Source organism: Rattus rattus, chromosome 18 (assembly GCF_011064425.1).
Source record: "Rattus rattus isolate New Zealand chromosome 18, Rrattus_CSIRO_v1, whole genome shotgun sequence".
In the NCBI taxonomy this organism is placed as follows: domain Eukaryota; kingdom Metazoa; phylum Chordata; class Mammalia; order Rodentia; family Muridae; genus Rattus; species Rattus rattus.
In genome coordinates, this window is record NC_046171.1 from 27517582 (window position 1) to 27533467 (window position 15886).

The 15886-nt window shown below is 50.4% G+C and overlaps 1 protein-coding gene across 1 annotated transcript; it reads left to right on the plus strand.

Annotated features, from left to right (window-relative positions):
* Positions 1–1514: 1514 nt before the first annotated feature.
* Positions 1515–7422, plus strand: Tysnd1 (trypsin domain containing 1). The gene is made up of 4 exons (XM_032888728.1): positions 1515–2736; positions 4380–4510; positions 5605–5790; positions 6639–7422. Exons 1-4 carry the CDS (start codon positions 1568–1570, stop codon positions 6854–6856), a joined length of 1704 nt encoding a protein of 567 aa, XP_032744619.1. The 5' UTR covers positions 1515–1567; the 3' UTR covers positions 6857–7422.
* The last annotated feature ends 8464 nt before the right edge of the window (positions 7423–15886 follow it).

The following is a 15886-nucleotide window of genomic DNA, read 5'->3' on the forward strand; positions in this document are numbered from 1 at the left end:
CTGTTTTCCCTTTTCAGGTAGATTTGTGAGACAGGAGCACTGGAAGCATTAGGTGTGATGGCTAGGAAAGCAACACCAGTGTTAATTTCATTACGGGAAGTTATGAAACAAAACAAATGGGTTTTTTTCCACAGTATGCTAGAAGTCTCACTGTTAATACCTACTTTAGTGATTCAAAGCATAGCTTTGGGGAGGTTTATGAAGTTTCTCCAAACATACCTGTTACTGCTCACCTGTCAGACATAATTTGGAAAGTGAGGACCTCCTTTATAGTATCTAAGTGTATGTGTGTTTGCCTGCCTGAGTCATGAGTCAGCAGATGCCAGAAGACAGTATTAGGTATCCTGGAGCTATAATTACAAGCAACTGTAAGGTACCACGTGGGTACTAGGAACCAAACTAGGGTCCACGGTAAAAGCAGGAACAGCTCATAACTGTTGAACCCTCCTCTCTAGTCTTGATTTTTACACTTGTAAATGGTGGAGGAGCACAATTTTGAGATAGGAGTTGTGTATGAAACTCAAGTTTATGAGACTGGGGTATATGCTGAGTATTTGGAGGTGAAGATTTTATTGCCCACAAAACCTGAACTATTCCAATCTAGACTTTTCTAAGTATTTGCTCCCGATCTAATATAAATCCTGAGTGGTTAGAAATGTCATGTGAAATACGCATGCTTGGAAGTATACATGGTTAAATAATTTTACCCATGGGTAAAGTAAAACTATAACCCTTGGACTCTAGGGAGGCTGTAGGCAGAAGGGTTGCCAAAGTTCGATGCCAGTGTGGGCCAAAAAGTGGCACGTTGTCTCAAAAACAATTCTAAAAGCTATGTATTGTGGGAATTTTAGTTAACTGTCCTGGGAATAATTTTGTGAGTCGTCTGCCCCCTAGTGGATTGTTGTAGGATTTAAATTTTATTTTATTTTATTTTTTTAATAAAAGCGGGGCTTGGTGGCTCGAGCCTTTGATCCCAGGGTTTGGGAGGTGGAGACAAGTGGATCCCTGAGTTCAAGGCTAGCCTGGTCTACAGATCGAGTTTCAGGACCACGCAGAAAAACCTTATCTCGAAAATCCAGAATAAACGTATGTATGTATGTATGTATGTATGTATGTATGTATGTATGTATGTATGTATGTATGTACGTATGTATGTATGAATGAATGAATGGATATATAGAATCAAACAAGGGTTCCCTTGGCCCATATTGTCCCACTGTCAGGGACGGAGGTTGCTTAAATCTGTGCAGAGGCTGTGGGGTCCAGGCCAAGTACGAGATTCGATTAGGGGGTGTCGCCTTTGTCGGTCTCCCGGTGTCGTCTGTAGCCCAGGTTTCTTTTCACCACCCATCGACTCCGCGCCCCTAAACCAAGGGGATAAAGAGGGCGGGGAAAGGAGGATTAGCATAGGATTAGCATCAGTAGCCAATCGGGACTCGGCTTTGTGCCCAGCCAATAGGGGCGGTCGCTTGGGGCTTAGCCAATCGGGCTCCGCGAGGAGGCTTGAGTCAGAGTTTGCGCCAGTCGCCTTGAGGTGACAGCCATTGTGCGACGTCTTGGAGAAGCCATGGGGCGGCAATGGGGACCGTCTATGAGAGTGGCAGAGCAGGCGGGTTGCGTAGTGAGCGCCTCGCGGGCAGGACAACCCGATGCGGGCTCGTGGAGCTGCAGCGGGGTGATCCTGAGCCGCAGCCCAGGCCTGGTGCTGTGCCACGGGGGCATTTTCACCCCCTTCCTCAGAACTGGTAGCGCGGCTTTGACCCAAACGGGAGCCGCCTTCCTACCGGGCGACAGTTGCAGCGATGACCTGCGCCTCCACGTGCAGTGGGGACCCACGGCTGCCAGCCCCGCCGGCCGCGCGGACCAGGAACTTCCAGGGCTGTGCACGCCTCAGTGCGCAAGCCTGGGCCTCGAACCCGGTGCCCCGAGCCGGGCCCGCGCGCGGCCTCTGCAGCCCCCGCGGCCGGCGCAGCTGCTGTTGCTGCTCAGCTGCCCGGCCTTCCGCTCGCACTTCGCGCGGCTCTTCGGGGCCGAAGCGGCGGATCAATGGCACTTCGTGAGCTCGGCGCCGGACGACGCGGTGTCAGAGGAGGAGGAGGAGGATCAGCTGCGCGCGCTCGGCTGGTTCGCCCTCCTGCGAGTGCAGCGGGGCGCGGCGGCCGAGGAGAGGCGCGGGCCGGCGGTGACCGTAGCACCGCTCGGGGCCGTGGCCAAGGGCGCACCGCTGCTGGCTTGTGGCTCTCCGTTCGGTGCCTTCTGCCCAGACATCTTCCTCAACACGCTGAGCCGCGGCGTGCTCAGCAACGCGGCCGGTCCGCTGCTGCTCACCGACGCGCGCTGCCTGCCGGGCACAGAAGGCGGCGGAGTGTTCGCGGCCCGACCTGCGGGCGCGCTGGTGGCTCTGGTGGCCGCGCCTCTATGCTGGAAGGCCCGCGAGTGGGTGGGCCTCACGTTGCTGTGCGCCGCCGCCCCTCTGCTTCAGGTCGCTCGCTCTGCTCTCTCTCGCCTGCATCCGGACTCCGCCTCTCTGTCGGCGCTGCTGCCACCCGAAGTGGGCTCGCCAAGGGGCCTGTCCCTGCGAGATCTCGGATCCTCGTGGGCAGCCGCGGCGGTGCTGGTGGAGTGTGGTGCCGTGTGGGGCTCCGGAGTGGCTGTGGCGCCTCGCCTGGTGGTGACCTGCCGTCATGTGGCACCCCGCGAAACAGCCAGGGTCTTGGTACACTCAGCTACACCCAGGTAAAGCCCTCACCAGACCCCAGTGTTAGAGACCTCGGTTCATTTTTGACAACCAGGATTCCGGTGAGGGTATTTGGACCTCTTGGGAGGGCCCAGTGAAATTTGAGCAAATTGCTAGGCGCTAGCCTGAAACTTTTTTTTTCTTTTTTTTTTTTTTTTTTTTTTTTTTTTTTTTTTTTTTTTTTTTTCGGAGCTGGGGATCGAACCCAGGGCCTTGCGCTTGCTAGGCAAGTGCTCTACCGCTGAGCTAAATCCCCAACCCCTTAGCCTGAAACTTTTTTGGCAGTTTAGGCCCCATTAAAGCTCTTTGGCCAAAGAAGGTTTACTAAGAACTTCAACCCTGTAAGTGATTAACGAATGCCCTGAAGTGATGTGGCCCTACTAGTGAGGGCTCCCTTAGAGCCTCACCAGGGCTGCCTGGCCACCTAAAGATGAAGCAAGGTCTGCTATTTAGAGCACAGGGCTTGGATCCACGCAGGTGGATGTGAGCGACCCCAGAGTTCAGCTAGGCAGGGACTTTAGACAGTCAACTTATTTCCTCTGTAGAGAGAAACACCTTTGCCCTCCTTCTCTTGCTCTGGCCGTAGGCCAGTGACCTTGGCTTCCTGGCATAGTTGTCTGTGGCTCTGTGTCCTCTATAGCCCCAGATACTTAACTTAGGACCAAGGAGCACCTTGGCTTTAAGCTTAGTCCTTGTCTGTCAGCCCAGGCCTTTCTGAACTTCTGGGGTTAGCCCTGTCTTTGAATGAAGCCCAGCTTTGCCAGAATCCCCACAGACAGCAAACTGAACAGTTAGAGTCTCCCAGTGAGAACGAGGATTGCTTGTGGTGATCCCTCCACCTCCCCACAACTTCTCCCTCTCCACTTGACTGCTGGTCTTAGGGACATCACCAGTTTTTTCTGGAGGCAGCTACCCTGCAGACTTGGTAGTAGGGTGTCCCGGTGTCTTGTCTACATAGTGAATTTCTGGACAGGAGAGACTCTGTCTCAAAAAGAAGCCTCTTCCCCCCCCATTCCTGCCCAGGAATGAAGCAGTACAGGGGAGAGTTTTGTTAGGCTCGTCCTAGCTCCTTGCTGTTCCCACTGTGACCTTTAGGAAGGCTGCTTAGCCTCTCTGACCCTCAGCTGCACCACCTCAAGGGGATAATACCAGTGCCTTGTTTGTAGGTTTCAGAGGGAGAGGTGAGACAGTGTCCACAAGCATCAACAAGGCCTGCTCACAGCCCTCAGTAGGTTATGGTAAGGCATGTCCAGCTTTGCATAGAAGTGTGCTGTGTAAAAAAAAAAAAAGAAGTGTGCTGTGTTTGTGAAGCACATCTGGTTAAGTGTAGGTTCCAAGGCTCATACCTGTACCCCTATTCTGACTTCAGTCCATCACACACACACACACACACACACACACACACACACACACACACACACACACACACCTTCTCTCTCTCCCTCTCTCAAATAAGACAGACTCTCAGTATGCTCTGGCTGGCCCAGAACTCACAGAGACCGACCTGCCTCTGCCTCTCAAGTGTTAGGATCCAAAGGTAGTGTCACCACCAGCCCATTCCATGACTTGACTCCCATAATGCTCTTTCCCCAGTGCTAAGGCAACAGAAGACTAGCTTGTCACTTGTTTCCTCTGTCCCCAGGAATGTGGCAATCTGGGGACGAGTGGTGTTTGCCACTCAGGAGACCTCTCCATATGACATAGCAGTGGTGAGCCTGGAAGAGGACCTGAATGGTGTCCCCGTGCCTGTCCCGGCTGAGCACTTCCATGAAGGTAAAGGACAGAAGGATGGGGGCCAGGCTGGACCCCAGGCAGGAGTTGGCGTTGACACTAATCGTGCCAGACCCGATACCCAGCAGGCAGGCATAGGCAAAGCCTACCAAGCAAGGGAGTTGGAAACTCGGGTGGGGTCTGGGGTTCTTAGACTTCCCTGTGTATCAATCATTGACACTCCAGGTGCTGGGCCAAGTGTGGACACCTTATCGAGGGCCTGAAGCAGGGTGACATGGGGGCCTGGGCCTTGGGAACTCCGGTGCCATAATTTGGATGGCAGGATTTAGATTTATTTTTTATATTTTGAGACAGGGTCCTAAGTAGCCCAAGCAGGCAGTAAACACCCCTGATGGCCAAGGCTAACCATGAACTTCTCATCCTCCTGCCTCTTCTTGGATTAGAAATGTGCTATCACACTCATTGATGGGGTACGGGGGATTCAACCCAGGGTTTGTGCATGATAGGCAAGCACCCCACTGACTGAGTTACATCTCCAGCCCCAAGTAATCCATTTCAGATGGTGACGAGAGAGAGGGCCTCTGGAGTAGCATCTCTCCTCCGCCACTGGTGTTCTTACATTCTTACTTCACACACACATGCACACATGCACACACACACACACACACACACACGCACACACACACACACACCCATCTCAGTTTGCCCTTTGCTTAGATGGGGCTGCTGCACCTTCTGCTGTGGTGAGGACTAGGTGAGAGGTGCCCTGTTCCTCGGCAGCCCTTGGAGAAGGGAGCTGGGCATCACCATGTCTTCACCAAGAGATCTGATCCCAGAGAGAGATGGATATTGATTACATGTGTGAGCCAGGTGACAAGAACCTTAACAGCGACTACCCCATTTAGTAAAGGAGTGGGGGATGGGGGCCTGCCTGATGCCCCAGAATACTGATTGGGCACATGCAACTGGGAACACATCGAATTCTTAATCTCCCTGCAGGGTTCCTGGAAAGATGCCTAGGGATGTGGGAGGGGATGAGCAGGATCTCTGGGAGGAGGGCTAGACCTTCGGAGAGGGTAGGACACGAGTGGGCATAGAGTGGAGGCTCACAGCTTCTTTCGAACCCTCTCTGGCAGGCGAGCCTGTCAGCGTGGTGGGCTTTGGTGTGTTTGGCCAGGCCTGCGGGCCCTCAGTGACCTCAGGCATCCTGTCGGCCGTGGTGCATGTGGATGATGCCCCAGTGATGCTACAGACCACCTGCGCCGTGCATGGCGGCTCTAGCGGAGGACCTCTCTTCTCTACACGCTCGGGGGACCTCTTGGGTAACTAGCTCCTTTCTCACCCAATCTCGTTGCCAGAGCCTTGGTCCTGCCTGTGGTAGCCTGCCTGCCATCTTGGGAGGCCCTCCTTTAGTTAGTTGAAGTTTTCGGCCAATCTGCCTCTGAGGCAGCAGGATGCTCATCTGGGAGAGGGGAGGAGCTAGGCCAGTGGCCCTCCCCTGGTACTGGCCACTGCCGTGACCTTAAATAAGCCACTAAATCTCATTTAGATTATGAAATCTAATGGGCTAGGTTAGTGTCATACCTAGTCATGAAGGTCAGAAAAGGCATTCAGAGCCCTTAGAACTAGAGAGCTACTGGTAGTTGGGAACCGCCATGAGGGAATCAAAACTGTGCCCTCGGCAAGAGTAAATGTGTGCTTTTAACCACTGAGCCAACCCTTTAACCTTAAGATGCTCTTTAGAAAAAAAAAAAAAAAAAGATCCCATGCCAGCTTCATGTTTAGAGTGTCTGCTGTCGTGATCACCACACTCCAAAGCCACCTGGGGAGGGGAGGGCTTATTCTGTTTATACTGCCACATCACAGTCCCATCATCAGAGTAAGGACAAGAACTTGAGGCAGGAAGCTGATGCAGAGGCCATGGAGGGATGCTGCTCACTGGCCTGCTCTCCACGGCTTGCTCAACCTGCTTTCTTATAGCACCCAGGTCCATCAGTCCAGGGATGGCTCCACCCACAATGGGCAGGGCCCTCCCCATCGATCAAGAAAATCCAGCACAGGCCAATGTGAGCTGAGGTTCACATTTCCAAGCCTCTCTCAAGGAGAAGGTTCTTCCTGCACCATGGACACCCTGTCTATTGCTTCATCCTCATTGTTTTCTCCCCAACAGGCATTGTTGCTAGCAACACTCGGGACAACAACACGGGGGCCACCTACCCACACCTGAACTTCAGCATCCCCATCACCGTGCTCCAGCCGGCCCTGAAGCAGTACAGTCAGACTGGTGACCTGTGTGGCCTCAGAGAGCTGGACCACACCACTGAGCCTGTCAGGGTCGTGTGGCGGCTGCAGCGGCCCCTGCCGGAAGCCCCCCGGAGCAAGCTCTGAGACTGTGCCTCCCTGGAAGAAAGTAGACCACTCTATGCCATGGGAAGTGTGTTGGTGTGGCAGCTGTGACATCTAAGTCATCTGCCGGGACAGCCCAAGCCCCCTCCTCGTCTTCACCTACTGGCTGTCCATGAGCAAACTTCTGTGCAACTGTGGGTCCCTGATCAACTTTGGGGTGCTTTCTTGAGCCTATCCCATCGGTTTCCCAGAATTAGACTCAGCAATGCCGTCGTCCTTCTGGGGGTTCTATCCTTTGGGTAGGTACCGGTTTGGCATCTCTGTGCCTCATAGCCCCTGGCTACCCAAAGTGGCTACACTACAGCCAAGGGCTCTTGCCTGGTACTCTGTACTCGGAGAACTCTGCGTGGAAGCCCAGAGTCCTAGTGGTCAGTAACAGGAGTGTCTTCCCGTTGCCACAGTGATACGCAGGCAGATCCCTGAGAGCCACCTGGGCCTTAACTCTGACACAGTGCCTTCGTTTTCGAGCCTGGGACTTGGCGACCTGTACATGATGTGTGCAGTGGGAGCTAGGGAATAAACAATTTGAATGACCTCACTTCTATCTAGCTATCAGCTGCTTTTCCTTAAACGCACAGTGGGGAACAGGCCGGGACCTGGCAGGGAAACACTCTCTTTCGCTTGGGCTCCCACTAGGTTTCAACTCCCTGTGGTTTGTCTGCCAGCCTGGCCCAAAGCTGTACTCATCCTTCATGCCTGGACACGTGGGTCCTAGAAAGGGCTGGCAGCGGGTGTGTGCAGAATGCCCTTGGTGTGCAGAGGTCCAAAATGGGCCCTAGGTGTGGATAGAGGGGGGCCAAAGTGACTGAAGAGGACTGCGGGTGTAGTCTGGTGCTGGATCACTTGCTGGATCCCCTGTGTCACAGAAAACACCAAAGCAACAACAGCAACCGGAAGTGCCCGGGGGCTGCAAATGTGGCTCTGTTGACAGAACGATTGCATAAAAAGCACAGAGCCGTGGGTTCGATCCTCAGCACTGACTGTGGAAGCCCATGCCTGCACGGCCGACACTAGGTGGACGAAGGCAGAAGGATCAGGATTTAGGAGGTAAAGGCAGGAGTTCTCTAAGAGGCCAGCCTGATTTGTATAGCAAGTCCCAGACCAGTTAGGACTACATAGTGAGACCCCGTCTGTTGGAAACAAGCACACATACACACCATGATATGGATTGGGGTGGGGTGTGTCTGTGGCCACTGATTGGGGGTCTTTTTGCTGCTTTAGGCATCCGCAAATTCAAAGACAAAGCCCCTTGTCAGGTGATGAGCCCTGATTTCTGGTTTTAAAGACGGTGAGGCATGACAGAGGGGCGCCTACAGAGACCCTGTCCTGGATTAAGTATTCTGTTTGGGAATAAGGTGTTGGTAACTACCAGAAAGCCTTTGAGGGGCTGACAGGACGGGAAAGGCCTAATGACCTGAGTCCAATTTCTAGAAGCAATGTAAGGGTGGAAGGAGAGAACTAACCCCACCGAGTTATCCTCAGACCCCAGCACGTGTGCCTGTGCATCCTGCACACATGTACACAAGAGTAAGAAACTCTTGCCTTTCGAGCTTTGAGACAGTCCTTAGAGGTGGGGGAAGCAGGCTCTGACAGGCTATGTTAATTTTCTCATCATGACGGCAGAATGCCTTGTGTAAAGTCAGTTTTAGGTGTATCCATCTATCATGGAGGGAAAGGCTATGTAGGACAGAGCAGTCCACACCACTGGATACAGGGAAAGGAGCCAGGCCAGGATATGACCCTAGGCATGACCCCGCCTCCACAGTGCTGGATTGTAGGCAAGCTACCGTACCTGCCGTGTGAGTGCGCATGCGTGTGTGTGTGTGTGTGTGTGTCCTCACACTCTGAAACAAGGTTTCTCTGTAACAGAACCCTGACTGTCCTGGACTTTTGAGACCAGGCTGGCCTTGAACTCACAGAGATCCACTTGCCTCTGTTTCCTGAATGCTGGGATTAAAGGCATGTGCTACCACTGGCCAACTTCGTACTTGCCTTTATGTGGGTGCTGGGAATCCAAGTTCAGTTCTGTTTGGGAGGCAAGGGCTTTAATCACTGAGCTATCTCCCTGGTCTACAGGGGAGAAGGGGGTTGGTAACCTGATTCCATGGTCTTACATGTGAATTTCCAAGATGTTAATGGTATTGCAAGGTCCAAAGATTGGATCTGCCAGCTCTCTAGAGCTGCTCTCTGAGTCACATCCCGCACAACTCTGCTCATCTCCTGAGCATCTGTTAATCCAGTCAAGACGACCTTCAAGTTAACCATCACAAGCCCACCCCTTGTCAACCTGACACCCAGACCATAATACCTGCCATGCCTCCTTGCAACTCTCTCGCATTTCCAGACTTTTGGAACCCGCCCTTCACAGCCTACCGGTTGGACTTTTTCATCCATGCTGATGCCTGGCTCCTCCAGTCCGGAAGCCTTCCTGAACTTTCCCAAGCTCCAGGTCCTCAGCAGGTTGAGGCGTCTCCATCTATCTCTCCGTCGCATGTTACACGGCAAGTGCCCAGACAGTTTCTCTTATAGCAGACACCACCAAGGAGACTGCCTGCTCTGTGGTTCCTTAGGGACGATTCCTTTCCTGCCGAGAGATTGTCTGGCTTCAAGGCTGTGGTCCTGGCCTCTGTTCAAGGCTCAGTTCCTCTGCTTTATTAGTTGAGTGGAGTGACGTTACTCAAGTTCCCCTGGGGGAGCCCCAGTGTCTCCATAAGCAGGGAGCAGATTATTGAAACTGATCTTTCAAAACCGGAAATGAACATGAGGTATGAAAGCCTGTTGTTTCTGTTCAGTGACATAAGCTGTTACTGTTTTAAAGGAGGATTGTTTCAACTGTCTGGTTGTTACTGTCTCAGGGCCGGGAAAGGGTGAATAGTAAGAGTTTTCTTGTAGGATGATGGGAAGGTTCTGGAAATAGGCAGCCGTACTGGCTGCAAAATCTTAACACCATTAGTATTGTGGCATATGGATTATGTTTTAATTTAAAACGTTTAAAAATTATTTCTGTTTATGGGTATGGACATTTTGCCTGCACTATGTTTGGTCACTAAGGGCTGGCCTGGTGCCAAAAGAGACCAAACTGAAGATGTTGTCAGATCTCTTGGGACTGGAGTCACAGAGGATTGTGAACCACATGTGGGTGCTGGGAATTAAACCCAGGTCCTCTAGAAAGACCTTAACCACTGAGCAACCTCTCCAGCTCCTTATTCCTTATATCCTATCCTGTTTAGTTGTTTTTTTTGTTTTGTTTTGTTTTGTTTGTTTGTTTTTTGAGACAAGGTTTCTCTGTGTATCCCTGGCTGTCCTGGAACTTGCTCTGTAAACCAGTCTAGCCTCAAATTCAGAAATCCTCCTGCCTCTGCTTGAGCGCTAGGATTAAAGGCATGTGCAACCAACACTGGGCTATACCTTAATTCTAATAACAAGAAAAGAAATTGTCTCTAGCCAGCTATGGTAGCAAACAGACACCTTTAGTCCCAGCACCCAGGAGACAGAGGTAGGTGGATCTCTGTGAGTTCAAGGCCAATCTGGTCTACACAGTGAAAGTTCATAATAGAGAGACCTCAACTAAAAATAAACTGTCTCATGTAGCCCAGGCTGGCCTTAAACTCACTATGTGGCCAATAAGAGCCTTAAATTTCTGATTGCCCTGTTCTACCTCCTCAGTGTCGGGATTACAAGCAAGCATCACCGGGCCTGAATTATGTGGTGCTAGGGGTTGAACTCAGGACTTTATGCGTGTTATGCAAACAGTCCACCGATTGAGCAATATCCACAGCCTCTGTATCTTAATCTTAAATAATAACGTGAGTCAAACGTTAGTGGACTCCTCGGGAGCCAGGTGCTGGGCCAGTGCCAGAAATTGAGACCCAACACTCCAGGAAAGTGACTTCTCTGTTAGTGATGGTTAACCTTCCCAGTCAGCCTGACAGGCTGTAGAATCAAATAGGAGACAATTCGGGGCGTGTCTGGGGCTAAATACTGGTTGCTCCCAGAGACTGCTCATAGGCCCAGGTGATGCCATATGACCTTTCCCCGGAAGTTATCCCTGATTGGTGAAAGATACCAATAGCCAATAGCTGGGCAGAAGAGACATAGGCGGGGTTTAGGGTTCCTGGTCTAGAGTCTGAGGAGAACCACAAAGTAGAAAAAAAGGTGGAGAGAGGAGAATGTGCTATGGGCTGAGAATCGTAAAGTAATGGCCACGTGGGTTGGCTAATTGGAGTTAAGAGCAGCCAGAGGAAACATGGCAAATTATATAATGGGATTATTGGCTGGGAAATAGACACAATAGCATAGAGGATGGACATCTTCCCAGTTCATGTGATGATTAAGGCTTATTATAAACATAAAGGTTGTGTGTCTTTTATCCGAAAACCAAATGGTCAGAGGCAAGGTAGAAATCCTGGATTGAAATTAAATATTTCTACAACGGAGGATGTCCCCAGAGACCTTTGGCTGAGGTGAAAAGAACAACTACTCTAATGAGCAATACCATCACAAAGTTTGAGGTCCCAGACTGAAAAGGATCATGGGAACTGAGCTATAACATTTGTCTCTCTGCTTCCTGATTGGCTGAAATGTAAGGAGGGGCGGGCTCTCAGAGTGGCTGTTGCCACACTTTCCCTGCCATGGTGGACTGTACTCTTAGACTGTAAGCCAAAAGAACCCTTTTACAGGGTTGTTCTCCGTATCTCTGGCTGTCCTGGAACTCAGAGATCTGCCTGCCTGTGCCTCCCCAGTGCCGAGATTAAAGGCGTGCGCCACCACCGCCTGCGTAAAAAAATTCCTTTCTTAGGTTCTTTTGTCTGGTATTTTGTCGCAACAGTGAAAAAAGTAACACACATCCCAGAGAACTGGTCAAGGGGTCCCCACCCTCTTCATGTCAGACGAGAACGCCTGCCTTATTTAATCTCTCAGTTTTCGGGGGATAAAAGAAGATAAAGAGTATTCCGCAGTTTGCAAAGCCCAGGATGAATGCAGGGTGTATTAGTCACTCTATGTCACCGTAACCAAAGCACCCCACGGACATCCTAAGGGAAGGGGGTTTACTTTGCCTTGAGGTTTCAAGAGGCCTCGGTTCACGGTTGCTTGGTCTCATGGGTGTGGGCAGATCATCGTGGTCCCAGGAGCATGTGGTGGAGGACAGTCCTCACTTCTCTGTGGATTTGGTGAGAGGTTTGGGTGTCGATATGGGTGGACAGATAACAGGCAAGGTCTAGGATAGTGGTTCTCAACCTACAGGTCGCAACCCCCAGGGGTCAACCAACCTTTTCACAGAGGTCACACCTCAGATGTCCTGAACATCAGACATTTACATTACGATTCATAACAGTAGCAAAGTTACAGTTATGAAGTAGCAACACAATGTTCTGGTTGGGGTCACCACAACAGGAGGAGCTGTATTAAAGGGTCAGCATCAGGAAGATTGAGAACCACTGATTTAGGGTCTCCTGCAGTTAGGCCCTACACCTTGCCTTTCAATTCCCAGTAATCCTATCACATTAAGAATCCACTGAGGAGGGTTGGGGATTTAGCTCAATGGTAGAGCGCTTGCCTAGCAAGTGCAAGGCCCTGGGTTCGGTCCCCAGCTCCGAAAAGAAGAAGAAGAAGTAGAAGTAGAAGAAGAAGAAGAGAAGGAGAAGGAGAAGGAGAAGGAGAAGGAGAAGAATCCACTGAGGAGGGCTGGAGAGATGGCTCAGTGGTTAAGAGCACTAACTGCTCTCCCAGTGGTCCTGAGTTCAAATCCCAGCAACCACACGGTGGCTCACAACCATCTATAATGGGATCCGATGCCCTCTTCTGATGTGTCTGAAGACAGCTACAGTGTACTTATATATAATAAATAATATATCTTAAAAAAAAAGATTCCACTGAGGAATAGAAAAATAAAAAACAACCAACCAAAAGAAAAAAAAAAAACCCACTGAGGATTGAACCTGTGGATTAGGCCAGAGTTTGTGGGAACTGTCTCTTTGTGATTTACTTTGGGGCTCTTTAGGATGTCTGTTGGGTGTTTTGGTCACAGTGACATAGGGTGGCCTATGCACCCTGTATTTCACCCTGGGCTTTGCAAACTGCTGACTAGTCTTTATGAAAGACACACCCGGACATGCAGCGCACTGATCGCCTGTCAGTCACAGCCAGGCTTTTGATAACAGGACATGATACTGTCATTTACAAAGTTCACACTCAAGAACTAGGCTATCAAGTTGCAAAAAAATACCCTCCATATTTTACGTAGGTTTATGGTTGATTTTGTGCTGGGCTACATGATAGCTATCCTGGATCATGTGTGCCCTGCAGGCCGTTAAACAATACACGGGGTTTACCTGGCTGTTTCCATATTCAGCCAGTTCTTTCCCCCGACTTTCCTGTGAGGCAGGGTTGAAGCAGACATGACCCAAAGGCTCTTCGCACCCATATTTAGGCAGTGGTTTCTCACTGGAGAAGGAGGTATAGACTCCCATGTCTCTGACTACAATCTATGCTCCATGGAGAACCCGGATGTGCAGCGGGGCTTGTGGGCAGAGAGAATCAGGCGTGTAACGGACGACACCTATCGGGCTGCATGTCCACATCGAAGGGATGCTGGAGTGCCACCGCCAGCATGCCGCTCAGGGAAGGCAGAACACAATCTGATTGGTGGTTCTCAATCTCCCGGGTACCCAGATGCTGGGAACCACAGGGAGATGAGGACAGTGGTCCATGAGCCCAAGGTTCCCCTTTGCGCCAGCAGAAAGGGGATGGCTGAGCCAGGGACAGGGTGGAACCCAGTTTGGTTCCAAGTGAGTGCTGAAAGGACAATGGACTGGAAGAGAGGCCTTCTCCGGGCCTTAAATAAAGGTGACAACGCTTGCTTTTCCAAACTGCTTTATTGATGGCGGATGTGAATGCATACGTCCTTACTCAGGGTAAACCAGGAATTAAATACCTTTGGCAGGAAGGGATGCCCAGGAAGGGAGGTGAAACACTCAGGGCCTACCTAGATACCTCATTAACATGGAGAACTTCAGTGGGGTGTCATGGTTACATGTTTCAGGGCAAGTGAGAGCTGGCTGGGAGCTGGTTCTAATGCCTGCTGTTCTCAATTGTGAGATTTCCCTGGGGGTTTTTCTGTCTGGTGGCACCGTCCACTTGCCCTACAGACGCCAAGTCCTCTTAGAGCTGGAGATGATTCCAGACACCAGTGTCTTCTAGATAAGGTGGGTCGCAACAGGTCCCCACATCAAGAGCATTGGACACAAAAGGATTTTTTAAATTAAAAATAATATGTGTGCTTTGCCAGGATGTATGTCTGTACACCACATTATATGCTTGGTGCTCGCAGAGGCTAGAAGAGGGCATGAGATCCCTCTGGAACTGGAGGTTTAAAGGGTCGTGAGCTGTTGTGTGGGATCTGGAAATCAAACCTGGGTCCTTTGGAAGAGCAGTAGCCAGGGCTCTTACCACTGAGCCATCTCTTCAGCCTGATACCTTGTTTTAAAACACACACACACACACACACACACACACACACACACGGGGGGGGGTGGAGGTGAGGGGAGGTAGGTGGTAATTTTGGGTAATCTAGTATAAAATATGTTTGTTATATTACAACCAACTGGGTATTAGGCACTGTGTTTAAATGTCTCATAGAAATGCCCTGTGTGGGTTGGGGATTTAGCTCAGTGGTAGAGCGCTTGCCTAGGAAGCTCAAGGCCCTGGGTTCGGTCCCCAGCTTCGAAAAAGAACCAAAAAAAAAAAAAAAAAAAGAAATGCCCTGTGTTTGTGTGTCTTTGATTTTTTGTCTTTTTTTTTTCTTTTTGAGACGGGGTTTCATATGTAGCTCTGGTTATCCTGGAACTCACCCTGTAGACCAGGCTGTCCTGGAACTAGAAGATATCCTCCTGCCTCTGCCTCTCAAGTGTTGGGATGAAAGGTGTGAGCCAAGAAATTATATCTTTTGACTCCCAAAACAATCTAGGCTATTGCTGTTGCCCAAGGCTGCCTCCAAGAACTTGAAGGTATGACTCTGTTGCCGAAGACACTACACATTTTGGGCATAGGACTCAGAGGAATCGAACTGGAACCAGCCTGGAAACTTCTATGAGGACAGGCTAGCTCTCACAGTACTGGAAGGCACCATTGCAAGCTACCAGGGAGAAAAGCAACCAGTAGTCCTGTCCATCTGTAAAGCCTACAGATCACAGCAACATCCAGTAAGGCAAGACATGGACAGTGAGACATCTACCAACAGCGTCTCATTCGACTTGAGGTATACTCCATGGTAAGGAATTCTTCCCTAGTACAGTAGACCTAGTCAAATGTCTATGGGATGGATCCTAGAGGTAGATACAATGTTGCCATTTTCTTAAAGTTCTAATTTCTGCCTTCTAAATACTTAGCCTTATATCCACAGATAAATGTAGCTCTCACTCCTTGTCAAAGAACCTTCCTTTTGCAACAATCTACAGGCTGTTTCAGGGATCACCAACTGATCAAAAGGCAAAGAAAAACTAACCACTGTGTAGCATCTAGGGCACTACTGCTCCACATAAGGCTCAGGAAGCCAGAAGAGACAGGATGATTATAAGAGCCAGAGGTCCAAGAAGCTGTGACAGTGTCTTCTAGACATGGCCCTGCAAGGAAATCTTAATAAGGTTGCTTAAACAAGGCCTGCATAACAACCACACCAGTCAACAGGGCTGTGGATGACGGAATTTCACAAAGCCCCGTCTGTGAATTTAGAGGTATAGGCAGCAGGCAGTCAATGGCTACAGAGAGAGGAAGAGAGGGAGGGTGGGGGAGGAGGGAGGGAGGGAGAGAGAGAAGAGAGAAGAGAAGAGAAGAGAAGAGAAGAGAAGAGAAGAGAAGAGAAGAGAAGAGAAGAGAAAATGAGGTTTCTCTAGAGAAAAGTGTCCTGCCGACATTACTCATTCCCAGGTGGTTACATGTTCATAAGGGAAATTATATTAAATGGACTTAGTGAAGGGAGAGGAGCTTAGAGTCAGTGCAGAGCACACCCAGACA